Below are 17398 nucleotides of genomic sequence, written 5' to 3'. Positions count from 1 at the left end.
GGACGCATAGAACGCTAGAAAATCGAGTTTTTCTGAAAAAAAAAAAAATCGCGAAAATCGACTTTTCGATCTTTTCTGGCCTTTAAATGGACAGTCGCGGAACATGGGCAGAACATGGGCGGATGGTCCGCCCATGATGAATTGCCAGGGAATAGCAATAATAATAATAGTAATAATAGTAATAATAATAATAATAAAGTATTCATAATATAAATATGAAATTGAATATATATATAAATATATTTCTATCACACAGTTATAATTAAAATTTTTTATGGCATATAATCAAAATTCGTGACGTCATCGAATTGCTGATTATGAGAGTTATTCGTTGTCATTGGCCTCGTCGTAATTTCACCCTTGGGGGTACCCATTCCGAGAAGTTGTCGATATTGTTGGGGTTGCTGCTGTTGTAATAAATGCCTCAAGCCTAGATTATTCGTCATCGTGGAACGCATTCTTTGAGTGTTGGATTGCTGTCCGATTATTCCAGAATTTACATTGAGAACCTTCTGAGCTTGCTGGACCTCCATTTGTTGATACTGCATTTCCTGGTGCTGTGTCACATCTAGGTTTTGATGAATATCAAGTTGAGTTTGTTGGTAGTGAGCCTCTTGCTGTTGAGCTGCCTCAAGTGTCTGTCTTAACTGATGGATCTTTATGAGATTCTGCTGCCTAGCAATATCCATTCCCTCGAAAGTTGGCCTCTGTTGGACTATCATTCCAGAGCTCGCACCGCTGCCAACTGCTGATGATTGCAATCCTCCAGTTTGTAGATTCATTTGACTCTGGGGCCCCGAATTTGTTATTGCTTGTTGTTGATTATTAGAAGGCACGACGTTCTGGGTTATTTGTCCCCCTCCCAGTGCTATCGTATTAGTTTGCGACATAAGAATTCCTCCTTGAGACATTGGAGCTGATCCTAGTATCGTACCTGACAGCTTGTTACCGGGGGTACCTGAACCTCCCTGTGAAAATATCTGATTCTGTCGAATCAATGCCTGAGTTGTGTTCTGCTGCTGGATGACTTTTTGCAGACGATCTACGAAGGCAATTTGGTCGTTTGGAATAAAACCCAAGTAGGCACGTTTTCCCACAGTGTAGAGAAGAATTAATACTTTGATGTCACAGTTCTGGAGAGGCGAGGATGAGGGAAAGTGCACGCAACCAGCGAATCCTGTGCTCATGACTTTCATCAGAGAATCGAGTGCCTCACAAGGAGTCGGATGGAAGAGCACCGATTTTGAATTGTTTAGATAACCTCCACCAATACTCCCAATTAATTGCTTCGGCATCAATTGCATTATCAATTTACGTGGCCAAGACTCAACTTTTAATTCTGGTTCACCTTCTTTAACCGTTGCTGAGACCTGACATGGAACTTGTCGGGTTTGTTGCTGAATGCTCGATGGATTTTTTGGTTTCTCCAGCCATTCCAATATTCCCTGCCAGATCATTGGTCGTTCGATCCCGGATGAGCTGATATGTGATACTTGCTGAATGTTATTGCTCTGCACATTTCCGGATAGCTGAAAATTAAATTAAATTCAATTATTGTATTGTTAGAAGACAAAACTTTTTTTTTAAATTGTAGGTGGGCCACATAAAATACATTTTCTCTTCTCTAATTGCCACAAAAATTGATTATTGCACGAAAATTTACCCGAAGTGATGGGTGTGAGGTAGGAGCACCTTGTTGCACCTCACCATCAGCACCGGAGATGACAGAGTGATTTTGTTGTGTTGAAGAAGCGATTTGCATTGTCTGGAGGCCAACCTGTTCTTGATGCTGAGTGGGTGTCACCGACGAATACAGGGTTTGCGACTGAGGCTGCAGTGATTGACCCTGGGACTGGGCCTGTCCTTGGGCCTGATTTCGCTGACAAAGCGAGGACGGGTTCTGACTCGTTTGTTGCTGCTGAGGACAATTACTACTCATAACTGATCCCCCATTAGCTTCCATTCTCTGATTGAATTGAACATTGAGACCGAAGGAGGATGGCGGCTGTGACAGTTGAGCAATCAGTGCACTCCCCTGATTATTCTGCACACCTTCAGCATTTATGAACGGTGCCTTCCACCTGGACTGTGCAGCTCGTGTTGCTGCAGCATGATAATTCGGAGGGCCAGGTATCTGTGGATTGAATCCAGGACGTCCTGGGTTCATCTCTCCAACATTAATTGCACCAACAGCAGCCGCACCAGACTGATGATTGATACTCCCAGGTGTTGGATTCCTGAAGACCCCTGAAGGATTCATAGGAGTGTGGGACTGCGATGATTGGGATACAGTCTGATACCCCTGATTCACAATGGGACTCTCATGATTCTGCAGTGGACTCAGGGGTATCTGGGCACCAGTGGAACTCGTTTGATGTATCGACTGTCCCACAATCGTCGGTGGACTCACTGGACGCTCCTTCAGGTGGTAATTCCGAAGCAGTACCAAGTGACGAGGATCTTTGGCGTAGTTCTTGGTTTGTGATGTTTGAAGGTCACCACCTGCCTTCTCAAAGAGCCTGAGCAGAGCTGGAATTTTGCGGGGTGACAGTATTGAGAGAACGATATTCCTTTCCTGAAATAGGCCTGCTAAATTTTCGACAGTGTGTCCAACGAATTTGGAGGACTCTTGAACGGCTGTTTGATAAGGTGGTGAATTGCAAATGAGAATGCAGTGCTTTTGGGAATTTGTTGATGGTTCACGTATCATCTGCAGATCCTCAAAGCAGAGTAGAGCTGTTGCTAGACCTTCTCCAATGTTAGCATGCGATTCACCCCTACCCCCGATCATCTCCAGGCGCTCCAATGTCAATAACAATTTGTGGGGATTTGAAAATGGTCCTAGAGTGGCAGTTGTTGGCGCTGGAAGACAATCTGCTGCGTGATAAACAACAATTCCGTACAATGCTGTATTGCTCTGTGGGGAATAGAAATTAGCAATCATCCAGAGAAAATGATTGAACACTGGATAGGTACCTCTGCGACATAGTCTCGGTCTTCTATATTTCCCTGGCTGAAATACTCCAAAGTCGGTATCAAGTAATTTGATTTTAAATCATTTAAATATGCTCCATTCACTGCTGTTCCCTCAATTACAAAAATAACATCGGCTTGGATGCCGTGTTCACTTGGTCCTGGCACCATTTTTTTGTACTGTTACGAAAAGATTGAAAGAATAATCCGAATACAGCATCCGACAGAGTATCTTACGAAAAATCTTTTGGCAAATAACATTGGCATGCGAGTCATTGTTTACGTCGCCGTTGAAAAGGCGGCTTTGCCTGCACATCGTGTCAGTGCAATTGGTGTAATTGCAAATGGAAATATTTATAAACGCATTGGGAGATCGTCATAATATATTGTGGACCACGGACGGATATTCAACAGGGCATTCTCACCCGCGTGTCAATTGCCAACCCGAGGGTGGTAAACACGCGCGTTTGAATGTTCTGTTTCCCTTCCTCTATGCGTATTGTTCTTCCTGTCATCACCACACGGAAAAGTTCGATTTTTCTTCATACATGATGGGGGCAATGTGGGTTATGTCAGCAGAAATCTGAAGGATAGAATAGGCCACTTCCTTCCCATAATTTGAGGAATAAAATCGAACTTTCCGTGTAGGTATTTGACGGAAAAGAATTTACTAAACTGCCACTGTTGCTTATGGAACCTCCGGATTTAGGGCCAGTTTTTCGATAAGTTAACCGTGATTAACTTGTAGTTATAGTTAAATTCAGTGCCCCCACTACTGTTATCCTCCATGATTCTTTTTACATTATTATGCTATGACCACTGTGACTCCACACCTCATTATGTCGGATGTTTTCGTTCGTTTTCGTTCGTTTTCGGACATCGCTATTCCAAGAAGCGCCCTACTTTAGTGATACTCATGACCTTCTTGAATTATCGATACTCGCGGATTCGCGCTCTGCCTTATTCATACTCACGGTCTTCTCGAATTATCGACACCCTGGGGTTCGCGCTCTCACTTATCCATCCTCGCGGGGTGAAAATTACCGACAATCTCGGGTTTCGCGACCTGTCTTACTTACACGCACGGGGTCTGACTATTTTAAAAGTCTTGTACAGGCGCTGGCAATATCTCCTATAATCTCTGGTTGCACCCAACTTGCACCATCCCCGTGAAAATAATTGATACTGGGACAGCCCCACTTTATTTTATTACTCCACGCTTTTATTTTGAAAGTTTTCTCAAAAAGAATTGAAGGAATCAATAGTTTATCAATGAAAAAACCGAAGTCTACAATGATTGATCAACTACAATTTTAATAGGGCAGATTAATTGATACACTATATTTTTAATTACATGCTACTCTCGATTAAAAAACAAAACGATAAAAAATCTGAGTTTTTTAGCAATTAATCTTAAACTCTTCCATCAGTTATAAAGTGAATGGGGAATTATTTAGAATTCAAGAGTTTACCCGGACAAAGTGGATTTGAAAAAAGTCACTTACCGCCCCGGAAGGCCATAGATGGGTAGGTTGTGAAAAGACGATTGAAATATCTGATCTGAATGATATTTTTGCCCCGATTTGATATAAATCTCTTTTATATTTTATTATTTTTAGTTAGAGCGAGCGAAGAACTATCTCGAACTCAAGAGTTTGCCTGGAAAAATTCGATTCGAAAAAAATGTGACTTTTCACCCCGGAAGTCCATGGGCCTCTGGATCGACAGTGAAAAATGCAAATTACCTCCTCTCTATCGAATATGAAATATCAATGGATGAATGATGCAATCCGATGGAGCGAGACTATTTGATTTCCTGCACCCAATACAAATTCTTCATCGAATTAATGTTTTATTCAACTAATCAAATAATTCATTTCCAGCAGGATGGGATATTCGAACATGAATAAGGCTCTAGAATAATGAAATATTGATGATATCAGCCCTCACAAGTTGGTACTCCACCCTAATTCCAAGCTCCCCATAAACTCCATCATTTTCCACTTTGAAAAGGCCCTCGACTTGGTCAGTTCAACCACTGAAATTATGACAATGCGTGGAAATCGATAATTTCACACTGGCTCATAACCAGCGGATTTTGATTTACGCAGAGTTGAGGGCAGTCAACTGATTCAATGAAACGCGGTAACATTGAATATAACCAGTAAAACCGGTCAACCGTATTACAGCAATCACCGTTGTGGTTACTATTGATACACGACCAGTGGCTGTCCAGAATTTCTAACGCAATTTCTACATCAATGCCTCATTATGCAGTCAACAGAATTGATCGAAGATGACGCCGAGTGATGGATTCAATAAAAATTATGTGAGATTCCATAATTTACTTCAGAATGTTCCACACCCATTTATAATCAAAATTCCCGTTTCTCAATTTTTTGCCAAATTATTGATGCGATTCATGTGAAAAAAAAATGGTTTTGCGGTTTGTCGTTATCTAATGACTCGACTGTTTTGTCATTTTTTTTAAAAGCCTGGAAAGAATGCAGAAAAAATTTCGCAGCACCTCGAAACTTCGTAAGTGATTAAATTATGAGAAAATGTAAAAACTTTATATTTTTTTATGCTAATTCCATAGCGGGTTAGCCAGAAAAATGAAAAAAATGTCCATTTTGGGTATATACGGGTGTAGAACCCCCTTAATCTATTCTCTTTCAATATTGTTATTCAGTAATTTACAATTCTCATGATGGAATTTAACTTAAAATAATCAACCTCCTCGTAAGAAAAATGAGAAATGAAAATAATCGAAACTCGTCGGATTCAGTAATCATTAATTCTCCCATTAGTGTCGCAGGATCTATTTTGTTTCCCTCGATTTTCAGAATTCAGTTATAGCCGGAGCGAAGCGTTGAATGGCCCCTGGGAATGATTAAACCTCGATTAAAATGTAGAGTCATAAAATTCTGGTGAGCACTTTAGAAAAATTATGATTTTCTGGTGCTCTTACGACTTGGAAAGTTCTAACGGTCTGGCACTCCCACATTGTGATTCATAAACGATGAATATTAAATTGTGAGTCAATTCATACAGATTTCAGGACGTGCTTCAGCACCCAAACGATCATGTGAATATGAAAGTGTATTATTATTCCTGAAATATTCAGAAGAACTCTATAAATGATAGATTCGAACTAATCTCGGAAGTTATGACAACAGGAGATGAATAGTATAAGTGAATAAATTACAAATTGAGTTCGTGATAAATGTTGATCGCTTTTATTGGTTTTCTGGATGCCAGGTTAATAAATAAAGGATAATTTTATATAAAGGCAATTGAATTATGTTTTATTGAAACGTGTTCTCACTTCGAACTCTCTTCCAGAAGAATGGAAGTCGCAGAGGCCATAGCAGCGGCACCATGCTTTTTTTATTTTCAGGCTACGTAATTTGTTCAGAGGATTTATTAAACATTCAATGAGAGTGGGAGCGTATGATCACCCAGACGATCTCTCCAGGAAGAGTGATCCCACAGTATATAATAAATCTCATTTCATAGTTCAATACTTGTGGCATGTATTTTTGCCCTTTCTCAATAGATTTTGTTATAGAAATACAATCCAACACCCTTATATTTATTATTTATCATTAATTTATATTCATAATACATCAACAACGATATTTGTACATCACATCTAAAATTGACTAAACCAGTGATTTCCTACGTAATAGACTAGAGAAGCATCCCATTTCGAATCTATCACCGAAGAATGGCCCTGGCCCACAGGTATTCACACCAGAGTCATTTTCACAATTTAAACTAGAATAAATTCTCTTGTGGTGGCCGTGAAGCGAGACTGCCTCCAGGCATGACACGAGAGACAGTAGTTCCCCAGTGACAACGAGGCCTTTCAGTATCTCCAAAAGAAACTCCAACCCTGAAAAACTCTCAACTCGAGGGAAAAAACTCGTGGGAGCAATTTACGTAGTCCTAGACTAGTTTCCAGCGAAGCGATGACTATATAAATGATGCGCTCGTTCCTTCATTTATATTTTATATTTTTCTTCTTCGTATTTCAACTTCTGTACTTCTCTCACTCCAGGATGAAGGATTGAGTTGACTGAGTGCTGTCACAATGGGGGTTGAGCTCAGTAAACGTACGAGCAGAGTGCACCAAGATGATAAAACCCTCCACGAGCTGAAAAAAATTTCGTTAAAAGTAGATTACGCCACTATTGATCGCAGGACAAATGATCATAGGATAATTTATCACAGAAATAAAATCACACTATCAAAATATACACTAAACGTTCCCACCCGGTCACAATTAAACGAAAACTGAATTTGGGGGATAGTTAATTTGGGATAATAATAATAGTGATAATTTCACCGTGTAATGGAACATTTTCCTTCCCATAATATCACCGTTTCGCCCCCCAATACCCACCCCTCTCCCGCTCTTCATTTAAAACATTAAATTTTACGTATTTCACGGTTTAATCAGCGACACAGTTTAAGCCAATGGCTAGAGAGCACTGCAATTGAGAAAAGGATAATCCAGAAGAATAAACCTCTCAAATTCCACTGTATTATTTGCTATTGTCGATTGGTCATTAAAGCAGTTTGTCATAAAAGGTTTCGTGACGAATTGCCTGGGTGATTTAATATTTTATGATCAATTGATGAATAGTGGTGATATCGAAAAACATTGCAAGTTCGCTAAACGTATCTTGGAATAAAAAATATCTCGGAATTGAAGGAAGATAACGATATTTTCGTTGATATTTTTTTTGTAACTCTCATCATTCTTCGTAAAAAAAATAATTCCACGAAGAATGCTCCAATGATTTTAGGTGAATTTCCATAGAAATATAAGAGATAAATCTGAAAAATTCAGAAAATGTTGCCATCAAAAGAGGACGAAGGTCATTCTGGAAACTGTAAAATCTCACAGGAATTTCGTAAATTTTACGCGTTTTTTCCAGGTAATTTTTATCGGCGTTTTCTCTCCGTGGATGTTTCTTTTCGAATTTCGAAATATTGGCTGAAAAGGAATCCAAAACAAATGCAATTATGCAAGCCTACCACTTCGCTAGTGAATTATCCTAAAGTTAAAAAAAAAACTTACAGCACAGGCCAGTGTAGCGATTAGAGTAGGTCATTCCGTAGCTGTTGCACGACGGTTGTCCAAATTGATAAGGCTGATAGCCCAGCAAATTCCCACTGGAGACAAGATGAAAAGAGAAAAAAAAAACCAGCTATTACCATCGATCTAGTTTCACGACAAACCAGAAGGTATGACTACACGCAATATACCTAGGTCCATAGTTGCAGACGTAATTCTTGGTATATCCCCGTGCTGGATCGTAATAGAAGGAATAGCCACAGCCCACTGCAAACGTGTCTCCCCATACCACCTGCAACACCCAAGATACGTGACTCCTCGGAATCTCATGTACATGAGTCCAGTACACCGAGTAAAAACTAATCCTTTGGAAATAGAAATAAAGGGGGGAAATTGTGACTAGTGGTGAAACAAATTGAGTTGTTTTCTTCTCCCTTCTGTTTCATATCAAACTGATCACGTACCAAAGAGTCTAACAGACATGTTCTGGACCAATCTCTTAGTTTTCTCTAAATCTTGTCACCAGTGGAGACGACGTCTTCAGGAGTATTGGAAACAATTGCAACATTAGATGAGTAGAGTTGATTTGTCAAGGTTTATCAAATAACTCTTATAATGATTTTTATATCCAACAGTTGAACCAGGAGTATGAAAAGTTGTGACTTCTGTTGAACTGGAGTTGTGGAAAGGATTACGTACCTGGGTGTAATGGCCCGTAGCTCTGCTGTAGCCAGCTTGATAGTGTTGCACCTCGTTAAACCATCCGGATATTTGCCGCCTCCAATTGGGCTCGGCATCGTAGGGCCCCGGGGGCCTCGTTGTCCACGTGCGGGCAATGTTCTGTCCGACCGCGAATCTCCCTGTAGAGTTATCCAATGGTGTGACATTTAATTCAATGACTTCACCCAAAAATTTTACCCAAAAATTCCATTTGGCGCATTCATTTTTCAGTAATCAACGAATTAACGAAACTTGTTATGCTTTCATTTAAAATCCAGATATCGTTATGTTTTTATAGGATTTTTGCAACAGATTTATGGTAACTCCTGGTGGATAAACCCCAACTGTTAATGACATTTGTTGATAGTTCAGGAGGTACGTTATTACCAGAGTCCGTTGAAGACATCACGCTAACTGTTTTATGTCTTTACGAGCTCGTTAGACGTTTGTACGATTACATATACTCTAATTACCGGATTTGTTGGAGAAAAAGATTGAGTGGTGGTAATGTCTGGGAATAAGTGATTGGTCCTCTGTGGTGGGCACTATAATTTATTATAATGACAAGAGATCATTGAATATAATTGAAGTAATCATCGACTTACGAACATTCCGGGCGGCATCATGATTATCAGCGCAAGTGTCAGCCCATCGCTGTGCCATGGATGCAAGTTCATCATCCCAGATCTATTGGAAATGGTTGGCAAACCGAAGTGGAAATTGATGAAAATAAGAAAAAACATGGAAATATTTCTAGTTTAAAAAACATGGAATTTCGCATGAAAAGGAACAATGCCAGGTGACGTTGATCCGAGCTTTCCACGTGGATTACACTGGAATCCATTAACACATTCGTTCATGCTCCACTTCAGGATCTTCCTATATAACGCGAATAAAATCCCACGCGATTTTCGACCTATCTGAAATCGAACCGGTAAACACTGCGGAATTTAAAGTGTCATTTTTCTGAGGGCAATCGTTATCACTTGAACTTTTATCATTGAGATATTAATTTTAGTGAATGAAAATCCATTCTTATCCTCTCATTCGACAATAACAAGATGAAAGAAGAGAGAGAAACAACACGGAGGGAAATACATCGATAAATAGTTCTGGCTTTAGAAAATTGAAATAATTTCAAGATAGTGAATTGTTAAATTCAGTGAGGGAAAATCGTATAAAATGAGAGAGGGTCCGAATATTTGTGTTACTCACCATTTCCATCATATTCGCAGCACTGGGCTGTCCATGTACCTGACCGAGTGCAACGAGTTGGCGCAAACGATTGTGCTCGTCAAGTATTGTTTGCTTATCCTGACAGGATAAACCTCCAGTTCCTGCAAACGAAAGCACCGATGGAAATACAGAAAAGCCCGTGAAACCGATGACAAAATAAACAGCAAAATGTGAGAAAGATTTTTCCAAAAAGTGCAATTCATGTCGCTCTTGAGTCATGATTAATGGCAACGATAAAAGAAGCATGATGGAGATTGCGGAAATAAAAGAAAAGTTCAGGTTGAATTATCTATTTCAATTAAAACCCAGGGAACATGATAATAAAGTGCCGGTGAAGATGAGAGAGCACCACCGGGAATAACAAATTGTCGTTCGATTTCACTCGATGAAAAAATGCAGATTTATTCACCATCAGAAAAAAAAAGGCAGAAAAAAAAACCGGAAGGACACGGAGTTGAATCCCATGAACGTAAGGCTGTGGCCACTGATATTATCACAAATGTGTGTCACGCGTGCGCCTGATCTTCCTCACAGATGTGTGTGAAATTAATGAATTTACCTTGGGTACATGAACCATCATTGCAGGGGAGAGGGGCTCATTGAACGTATGTTTGCCGTATGCTAATGCCTTACCCAGGGAAGGACCGTTCCCCTATCGTACCATCGATCCTCTCGATACCTCATTTCCCTCCTCCGTCCTCTCAACCCACAGAAAAATACCAATGGAAGGTAAATATAATCTCACGTATTTATCTCCCAGCATGACATTTCCAGCATTCGCATCCGTTGCTTTATGAGGATTTAATTGGATCGCGTCGTGGGATTAAATAACTTTTTATTCGAGGTCCAACGGTTGAAAAAATTGTTATTTCGCCGGAAAAGACGTTCATTTAATCATCTTGGATGAGCGAATTTTACACGGAGAGGAATTTTTTGCTGAAATTATGGAACTTTCAATTCGTTTACCGATTACGGAATCGTCTCGGAAAACTTAAGTGACGGTATCGTAATTTTTCGCAGAGGATTGAGATAAAAATTATGTGACAGTTCCGTAAAATTTCCCACAACCATATTTCGCACCGGACTTACAGAAAACACATGTAATTTTTATTAAATAATATTTATCTCCGTGCACTGGCAGATTTTTCCACATTAAGTTGAAGTCAATGTAATTAACTGTCAAGGTTTGGAATTTTTTTAAGGATTTGTACGTGAATTTCAGTAGAAAATAATTGAATTATTTAAAATTAGTATTGCATGCTGACATGGTTTGGATTTTTTTCTCACGACATAGATTGAGTTGTAGTACAGGCGTGTACATCGACCGTGCCCCTCTAATTTCCGGAAAGAAAATCGTCCGGCTTTTTTATTTAATTTTGGAACTGCAGCTGAATCCATTCATTTGAAATTGATAGAATGATTGAAGAATTTCTGCATTTTATAAAAATATCAGATTTCAAAATACAATAAATCATTACACTGAGAGAATATAAATTTTGAAAATTCATCAAAATCCAATAAACCTATCTCTCTGCGACCAAAAATAGTTGTATTTATTGAATTCGATTCAACCGAATGAAAAATATTTTCAAGTCCATAACTATTTCATTAATTTAATCTTTCAATTGATTCGCGGCAATTAACCGTTTGCTAAAAAATATGTAGTAAAAACATATTCTCAACGATATAGTTATACCATTCCATTGTATTAATTTCTTATAACTATTGAGTTTAAAAAAATTTCCTGAATAATCTGAACAGATAAATACATAATAATTAGATGAGGTTATTAAATTTGTTTCAAAATCGAATTCATCCTCAGGCATATTCCACCCACTAATAATTTCAAATTTTTATTCTTGAAAGTTGCAATTGACTTACAAAATTCCAAGCAATTGTTTTAAACAAATTTATTCAATTGAATATTTAGCACTGGCGATCACATAAGCATTCGCAACTATTCATCAATTTCATTAGCTAGATTCACCCAAATTTTTTATTAATTAACTCAAATGTTTTCTCAGTGTGGATTGTTTCTGTGAAATGATGATTATGTTCACGCAATCCATCCCCTACTTCATCGTGTTATCTGTTTTGAGGGAAAATCATCAGATAGGCAGAGTAAACCCCGTCGAGGCTATAAACCCCTCCATTGTTCGGATTAAGCCGGAGATAAAAGAAGGGAGAGAAAACAAAGGGGATACAAAAATAATATAGACAGCGTACAGAGAGTAAGCGCACAGTACGTAAAGCTCTTAAGATCTCCTTGACCTCACCAGACGTCGCAATGCCCTCCTTAAAACAACCCTCCAGTCACACCCTCACTCCCCCTTTCACCCCCTTGTTTATCGTCCTCATTCTATTTTTCTCCTTTTTCAATTATTACCGGTTTAAATGGATTGTGCCAGTGGACTGAAGTCCGAAGGACTAATGAGACTCGGCTGTCTCTTAATGAGTTATCATTTATCCTAGCTTATCTTCTGGTTCTTCTCCTCCTGGAAAATCTTCACGGAAATTTATTCGAGAATTTTGGTGATAGCCTCGACACTGGCTGATACTTACCGCTTGTAAATTTCAAGACAATTGTTATATTGAATTAATTACAGAAGTCAGGAATGGAAGGAAGATTATATAAAATTATATTGTACTGGGGATTTGGGGAGTTTACGCGATATTTTGTGAATGATTCGTTAAATGTTCGGCTGAAAGTGCCAGTTGGTTCAGATGATGATGATGTTGAATTGTTGAGTGAATTGAGTGAATTGTGTGATAATTTCGAATTATTAAAAACTCACGCAAAACAGTTTTTCCCGCGCACGAGGACGAGATGGGAAGTGATGCCCCGATGAGGCACATGCAGACAACCCATTTGCTGATGATTAGAGTCATAATTATTGTAAAAGTTTGTTGTTGAGTAATTGTCAGGTGACTGGTGTCGAAACGTAAGCACTAACCAATTGTCGGACACGCTGTCTGACATGGGCTTTATAGTGACGACGATGTCAAGGCAAATGTGGGTGTGGGGGATTCCACATTCACTAATGCGATCCCACAATTATTGGTGGGGATCGAAAGTGTGCGATATGTCACTGACTTGACGAGTTTTTTTTATCTCCATTTTGTCAAGTCCCTCCTCCATGAGTTCCCAGGAAATTCACGTTAATGGGATTTGGGTGGAACTAATGTGGTGAATCATCTCCAGGGAGATCAGTCCCTCTCACCTTGCGGGGAACAATTCATTGTTTAATTATTCTAACGGATTATTTACAATCTGTGGAATTCACGTGGTTAAAAATTCTATCGAATTCAACGATGATTTTTTTTTATTTTTTATATCGAGTGACAGAATCCGATTTGTGGATTATTTGCACTGTACGTTTTGGGTATTTTAGATTCTATTTGCTATTCAAATATTTATTCAGTTCTTCTATATATTTGTAGCCATTTGCATCTGCTAATTTGTTCGTGGTGTATTGTCTTGGCCAATTGATTCAACACCCGATTTACATTCAATAAATGAAAGTAAAGAAATTTCTAAGTCTCGGGTGATTTATAAAATCCTTTTTTTCCGTGGATTTTATATGAGATTTAGGATCAACTTATCCCGGTAGTGAGTCATTTGTGGTGGAATTCCAGAGACCATATTTTTTATTCTTGAATATTAAAGTTTGAATGGAGGAGGAAAGGGTGATAACCCCGTGATATTTTTCGTAAATATCAATTTATTCGAACCATGAGTCATTACAGAGTCAAATGCCAAGAAAATTATTCGTTGAGAAAAAAAAAGAGGTTGATCTTCTGGTTTATGTTTAGGTGTCATCATCACGTCACAAGGCCGATGAAAGTATTTCCTGATGGATCTAACTTATGGAAATATATTTAAGGATTACAATGACATAAACCTGTTAAATGTTCTGTAACAGAATATATTAATTCATTTCAATTCTGACCTCCGCACGAAAAATTCTTCATAATATTCAATAATAATCAAGGAAATTAAATTCGCTTACCAATTATGAAAGTGAAAAAATTCCGTCATAGTTACGTAAAATTGTTCTTAACATTCCAATTGTTATTATAAACGATATTTCTGTGTGTGCGACCAATTTTATACTGAACTGCACAACAGATTTGAAAATATATAATTAAATAAATTATATAATTTGAGACGTTAGAAATGGCGTCGGAGAGTCCGACGAGTGACTGCTCTCCTCTGATTTGCATCCATTCCCTTGAAAGCTTTAACTGAATTGCTGTAATTAATAAATTGTGGGCCGAATACGATATGGATATCGAATTATTACGTGGGTCAGATGGTAGTGTTGAATTAAACCAGTCCCTTGCTCCTATTGTCTGCTGCACGATGTACTGCGTGCTGCAGACCGAGAGTTCATCGGCGATGAATGGGGTGGACTGGTGGGTGGTGTCACGTGGGAAATCTTTGGCTTGCAGCTCGTTAGTTGATTCCCATCTGAGGGGTACTTGCGCGAATTTATCCGTTATTTATGTATATTCTCCTGATGAGTTCTAAATTCACATTCAGATGAGGAGAATTCACCCACCGAGAAGTCCCCGTCAACCCACCCCTCGGCCATCCACTGGGGAAAATATGAAATAAGAATTTTCGATGTTACTATTTCAATTCCAAGTTACTAGTTTGCAATTAAAATGGATATAGTATTTTTTTACCCTAGGGCGGTAAAATAAGCCATGCGTAAAATTACCAGCAGAGCTGAAATTGAGACTGGTCGAGAAATTTTATTGAGTGGCGTAGTATTTTTCCTGAAGCCTGCAGTCTGCGCTGAAATTGTAAGGCAAGCACAGGAATTTGTCTGGGAATTTTTCTCTTATCCATTTACACACGATTATAGCGACAAAAAATGTCTTTACATTGATTCCTTCGCTATCTTCATTTTCAGCGGTACATTATCATTTGTTTATTCATAAATATATATTTTTTATCTTCTAGAGTGAGTTATTGTTCATTCATGAACAGAATCTACAACGCGAAATCGGTTATGGGATAAACCGCAGGTGAAAAAATACCAGTGAATATCCATCGGAAATTTTTAAGAAGCCTCTAATGAAATTCTGTTTGACCGAAAAATAATATCGAGTATCCCCATCGCATGGTATGATTCTATACCTGAAAAAATCAGACCCATTTTTCCTGGTGTTTTTTCGTCTGAAAATAGCCTGTTATCAATTTTTAAAATACGACAATCACGCGAGCTCTCGCGTAATAATAACATCCTCGGATTCATGGAAATGATCAATTGGTCCATCGACCAATAGGAAAACAAATCATTCATTGTCAATATTTTTTATGATAAAGGAATCTGAGTTTTCTTCATCCCTCATTTAAATCCCATCCAATAACTTCCAATGACGTAAAAAATACGCTAGATAAATTCTTTCGCTTAATGAAAAATGTCGAGGAAAATGAGACTCGCTGACCTTTTACTTCTGAATGCTGGAAAAAGGAGATTATACTTTCATCAAAAGTGTGTTCTCATTCTCAGAGTAGTCGGTCTAGAAATTATTGCAAGGAACTAAGTCCAGAGTCGAGTGCAGATAATGGAAAATATTTTTTCAAACCCCGAAGAAATTCTTTGTGGGATCTGATTATTTAGTTCGTTTTCAACTGATGATCTCTGCGTGCGAAGGATTTATTCCTGATGGCGAATGTTTTAGCTGTGAAATTAATCGCTGGTTATTAATCTCGCTAGGTGGGACCGGAAGACGTCTTTTTTCTTTTCCACTTCCTTCCACGCTTTTTCCTCGAGTAAATCCAACATCTCGCGGCCTTGTCCGCTAACTTCCCCGTGCGCCACAATTCTCCGCATATTTCCATTAGTATGCAATAAGGATAATTAATTTCACGAAATAATTAATACCCATTTTTTATCTCTGTTTATAATCAACTTCCATCGATAAAATTTCTGAATAAGAGTTTATCTCTGAGATTGTGATATTTTTATTGAGATCGATAACCGGAACACGAGGATATTCTGGATTTATCAGCGCTTGCTGGATTCAATTCTTAATTTGTTATCCAGATCCTGTGAATAAGGCGCTCAGATAATCGCTGATATGCACAAGAGCTACAAATTATCAGAATGAAAAAAAAAGTGATAATTTTCAAACGAAATCTCGACTTTCGAAATATCAATCTTAAAATTAGAATAAATAAAATTTCGTACCGAGGGATATCTTGATGAGATTATGATAACAGCGTCGTTAAAGACTCAAATTGATTTCTTTGCTTCACGAATTAGTCCTGATTTCGATGAAATTATTGAAATTTATGCACAATTTAAGTATCATTATTTTTATTCGTATAACAGTGTTTTGATGTTTTTTTTATGAGCGCTGGGTTGGGGGTTTTGCATGAAAGTATCAGATTTGGATTGCGATATCATGGAAATGAATTCCGTCAAGTGAAGATTTCCATCTGCACCGAGAACTCCTTGGAAATAAATAGGTGTTCCTCGGGTTAAGGGTGCCCGAAGTTCATGCTATTTTTTTTTATCTCCTCTCTCCATAGAATTGCGTGGGAAAAATTCGATAAAAATTCAGTCTTTTCTATGATTGTGAAAAAAAATAATTAGTCATATCGGTCTTTCTCACAGCGAAATGAATGTCATCTCATATAAAAGTTCTCTTAGCTTTCGAATGGTACTACATATCCATTGCGCATCGTCAGATGAGATGCTGAAAGAACTCTCAAAATAAAATCTGCAAGCGCAACGTGACATGACATTTTATATCCATTTTAATATTTAAGACGCCATAACTTCCGTATGGACCGACATACAGGCATAAAAGATCAACCATATGAAACCTAATTTCATCAGCTTCAAAATGATATACCTCATATATTTTTCAACCGAAGGAATAAAGGACTGGAAGAGCTGAAAGTGTCGGCTGACTAAAAGTGGTACCGATTTTTTAATAAGGATTTTCTTTCAATTTCGGGGCACAAAGCGCTCCAATAAATCACAGTAATATAAAAAATGTTAATTAAATATTTGACGAATGTTAATCCAATAAATCCACGTGAGAAGAAGCCCTCGGGCTTTTAAAAAAGATAACAGGTGCCGGATTGGAGTGCAAAGAAAGTCGCGATGATCGATAAATCATTTCTGTCTGAGTTAATTGAATGATTTGAAACAGCCTGAATTAATTTCCACAATAAAGTTAATTAATGCCGTTTATATGAGAGTGCTGGGGGCATATTCTGAGGAAGTATCATGAATGCAGTGAATTTGCTCATGATTTGTTCGGCCGCCTTGAGGCATAAACCGGGCTTTTGCTCTGCGCATGCCGGAAATGCTTGTTCGATCGATCCAGCTTCCTCGCTAAAGTCTACATCAGCTGAGC

The 17398-nt window shown here is 38.4% G+C and overlaps 2 protein-coding genes across 8 annotated transcripts; both read right to left on the bottom strand.

Moving 5' to 3' along the window:
* Positions 1-255: 255 nt before the first annotated feature.
* On the bottom strand, positions 256-3781 carry LOC105262925 (mediator of RNA polymerase II transcription subunit 25). 7 transcript variants are annotated; one of them, XM_011298826.1, is made up of 4 exons: positions 3399-3781; positions 2977-3153; positions 1664-2917; positions 256-1529 (listed from the first exon to the last, which is right to left on the bottom strand). In XM_011298826.1, exons 1-4 carry the CDS (start codon positions 3486-3488, stop codon positions 273-275), a joined length of 2778 nt encoding a protein of 925 aa, XP_011297128.1. In that variant the 5' UTR covers positions 3489-3781; the 3' UTR covers positions 256-272. The 7 variants fall into 7 exon arrangements, with proteins under 7 accessions (XP_011297128.1, XP_011297130.1, XP_011297133.1 ...); XM_011298828.1 differs by having other exon boundaries at positions 2977-3281; positions 3645-3781; XM_011298831.1 differs by having other exon boundaries at positions 3645-3781.
* A 2619-nt stretch (positions 3782-6400) lies between these two features.
* On the bottom strand, positions 6401-12956 carry LOC105262924 (venom allergen 5). Its single transcript, XM_011298825.1, has 7 exons — positions 12811-12956; positions 9995-10116; positions 9385-9466; positions 8759-8919; positions 8251-8351; positions 8063-8157; positions 6401-7132 (listed from the first exon to the last, which is right to left on the bottom strand). The coding sequence occupies exons 1-7, from the start codon at positions 12902-12904 to the stop codon at positions 7083-7085; spliced, it is 705 nt and encodes a 234-aa protein (XP_011297127.1). The 5' UTR covers positions 12905-12956; the 3' UTR covers positions 6401-7082.
* Positions 12957-17398: the final 4442 nt, after the last annotated feature.

Source organism: Fopius arisanus, unplaced genomic scaffold, assembly GCF_000806365.1.
Source record: "Fopius arisanus strain USDA-PBARC FA_bdor unplaced genomic scaffold, ASM80636v1 scaffold00011, whole genome shotgun sequence".
NCBI lineage: Eukaryota > Metazoa > Arthropoda > Insecta > Hymenoptera > Braconidae > Fopius > Fopius arisanus.
Note: the sequence above shows the minus strand (reverse complement) of the source record. Positions and strands in the feature narration are given on the sequence as shown.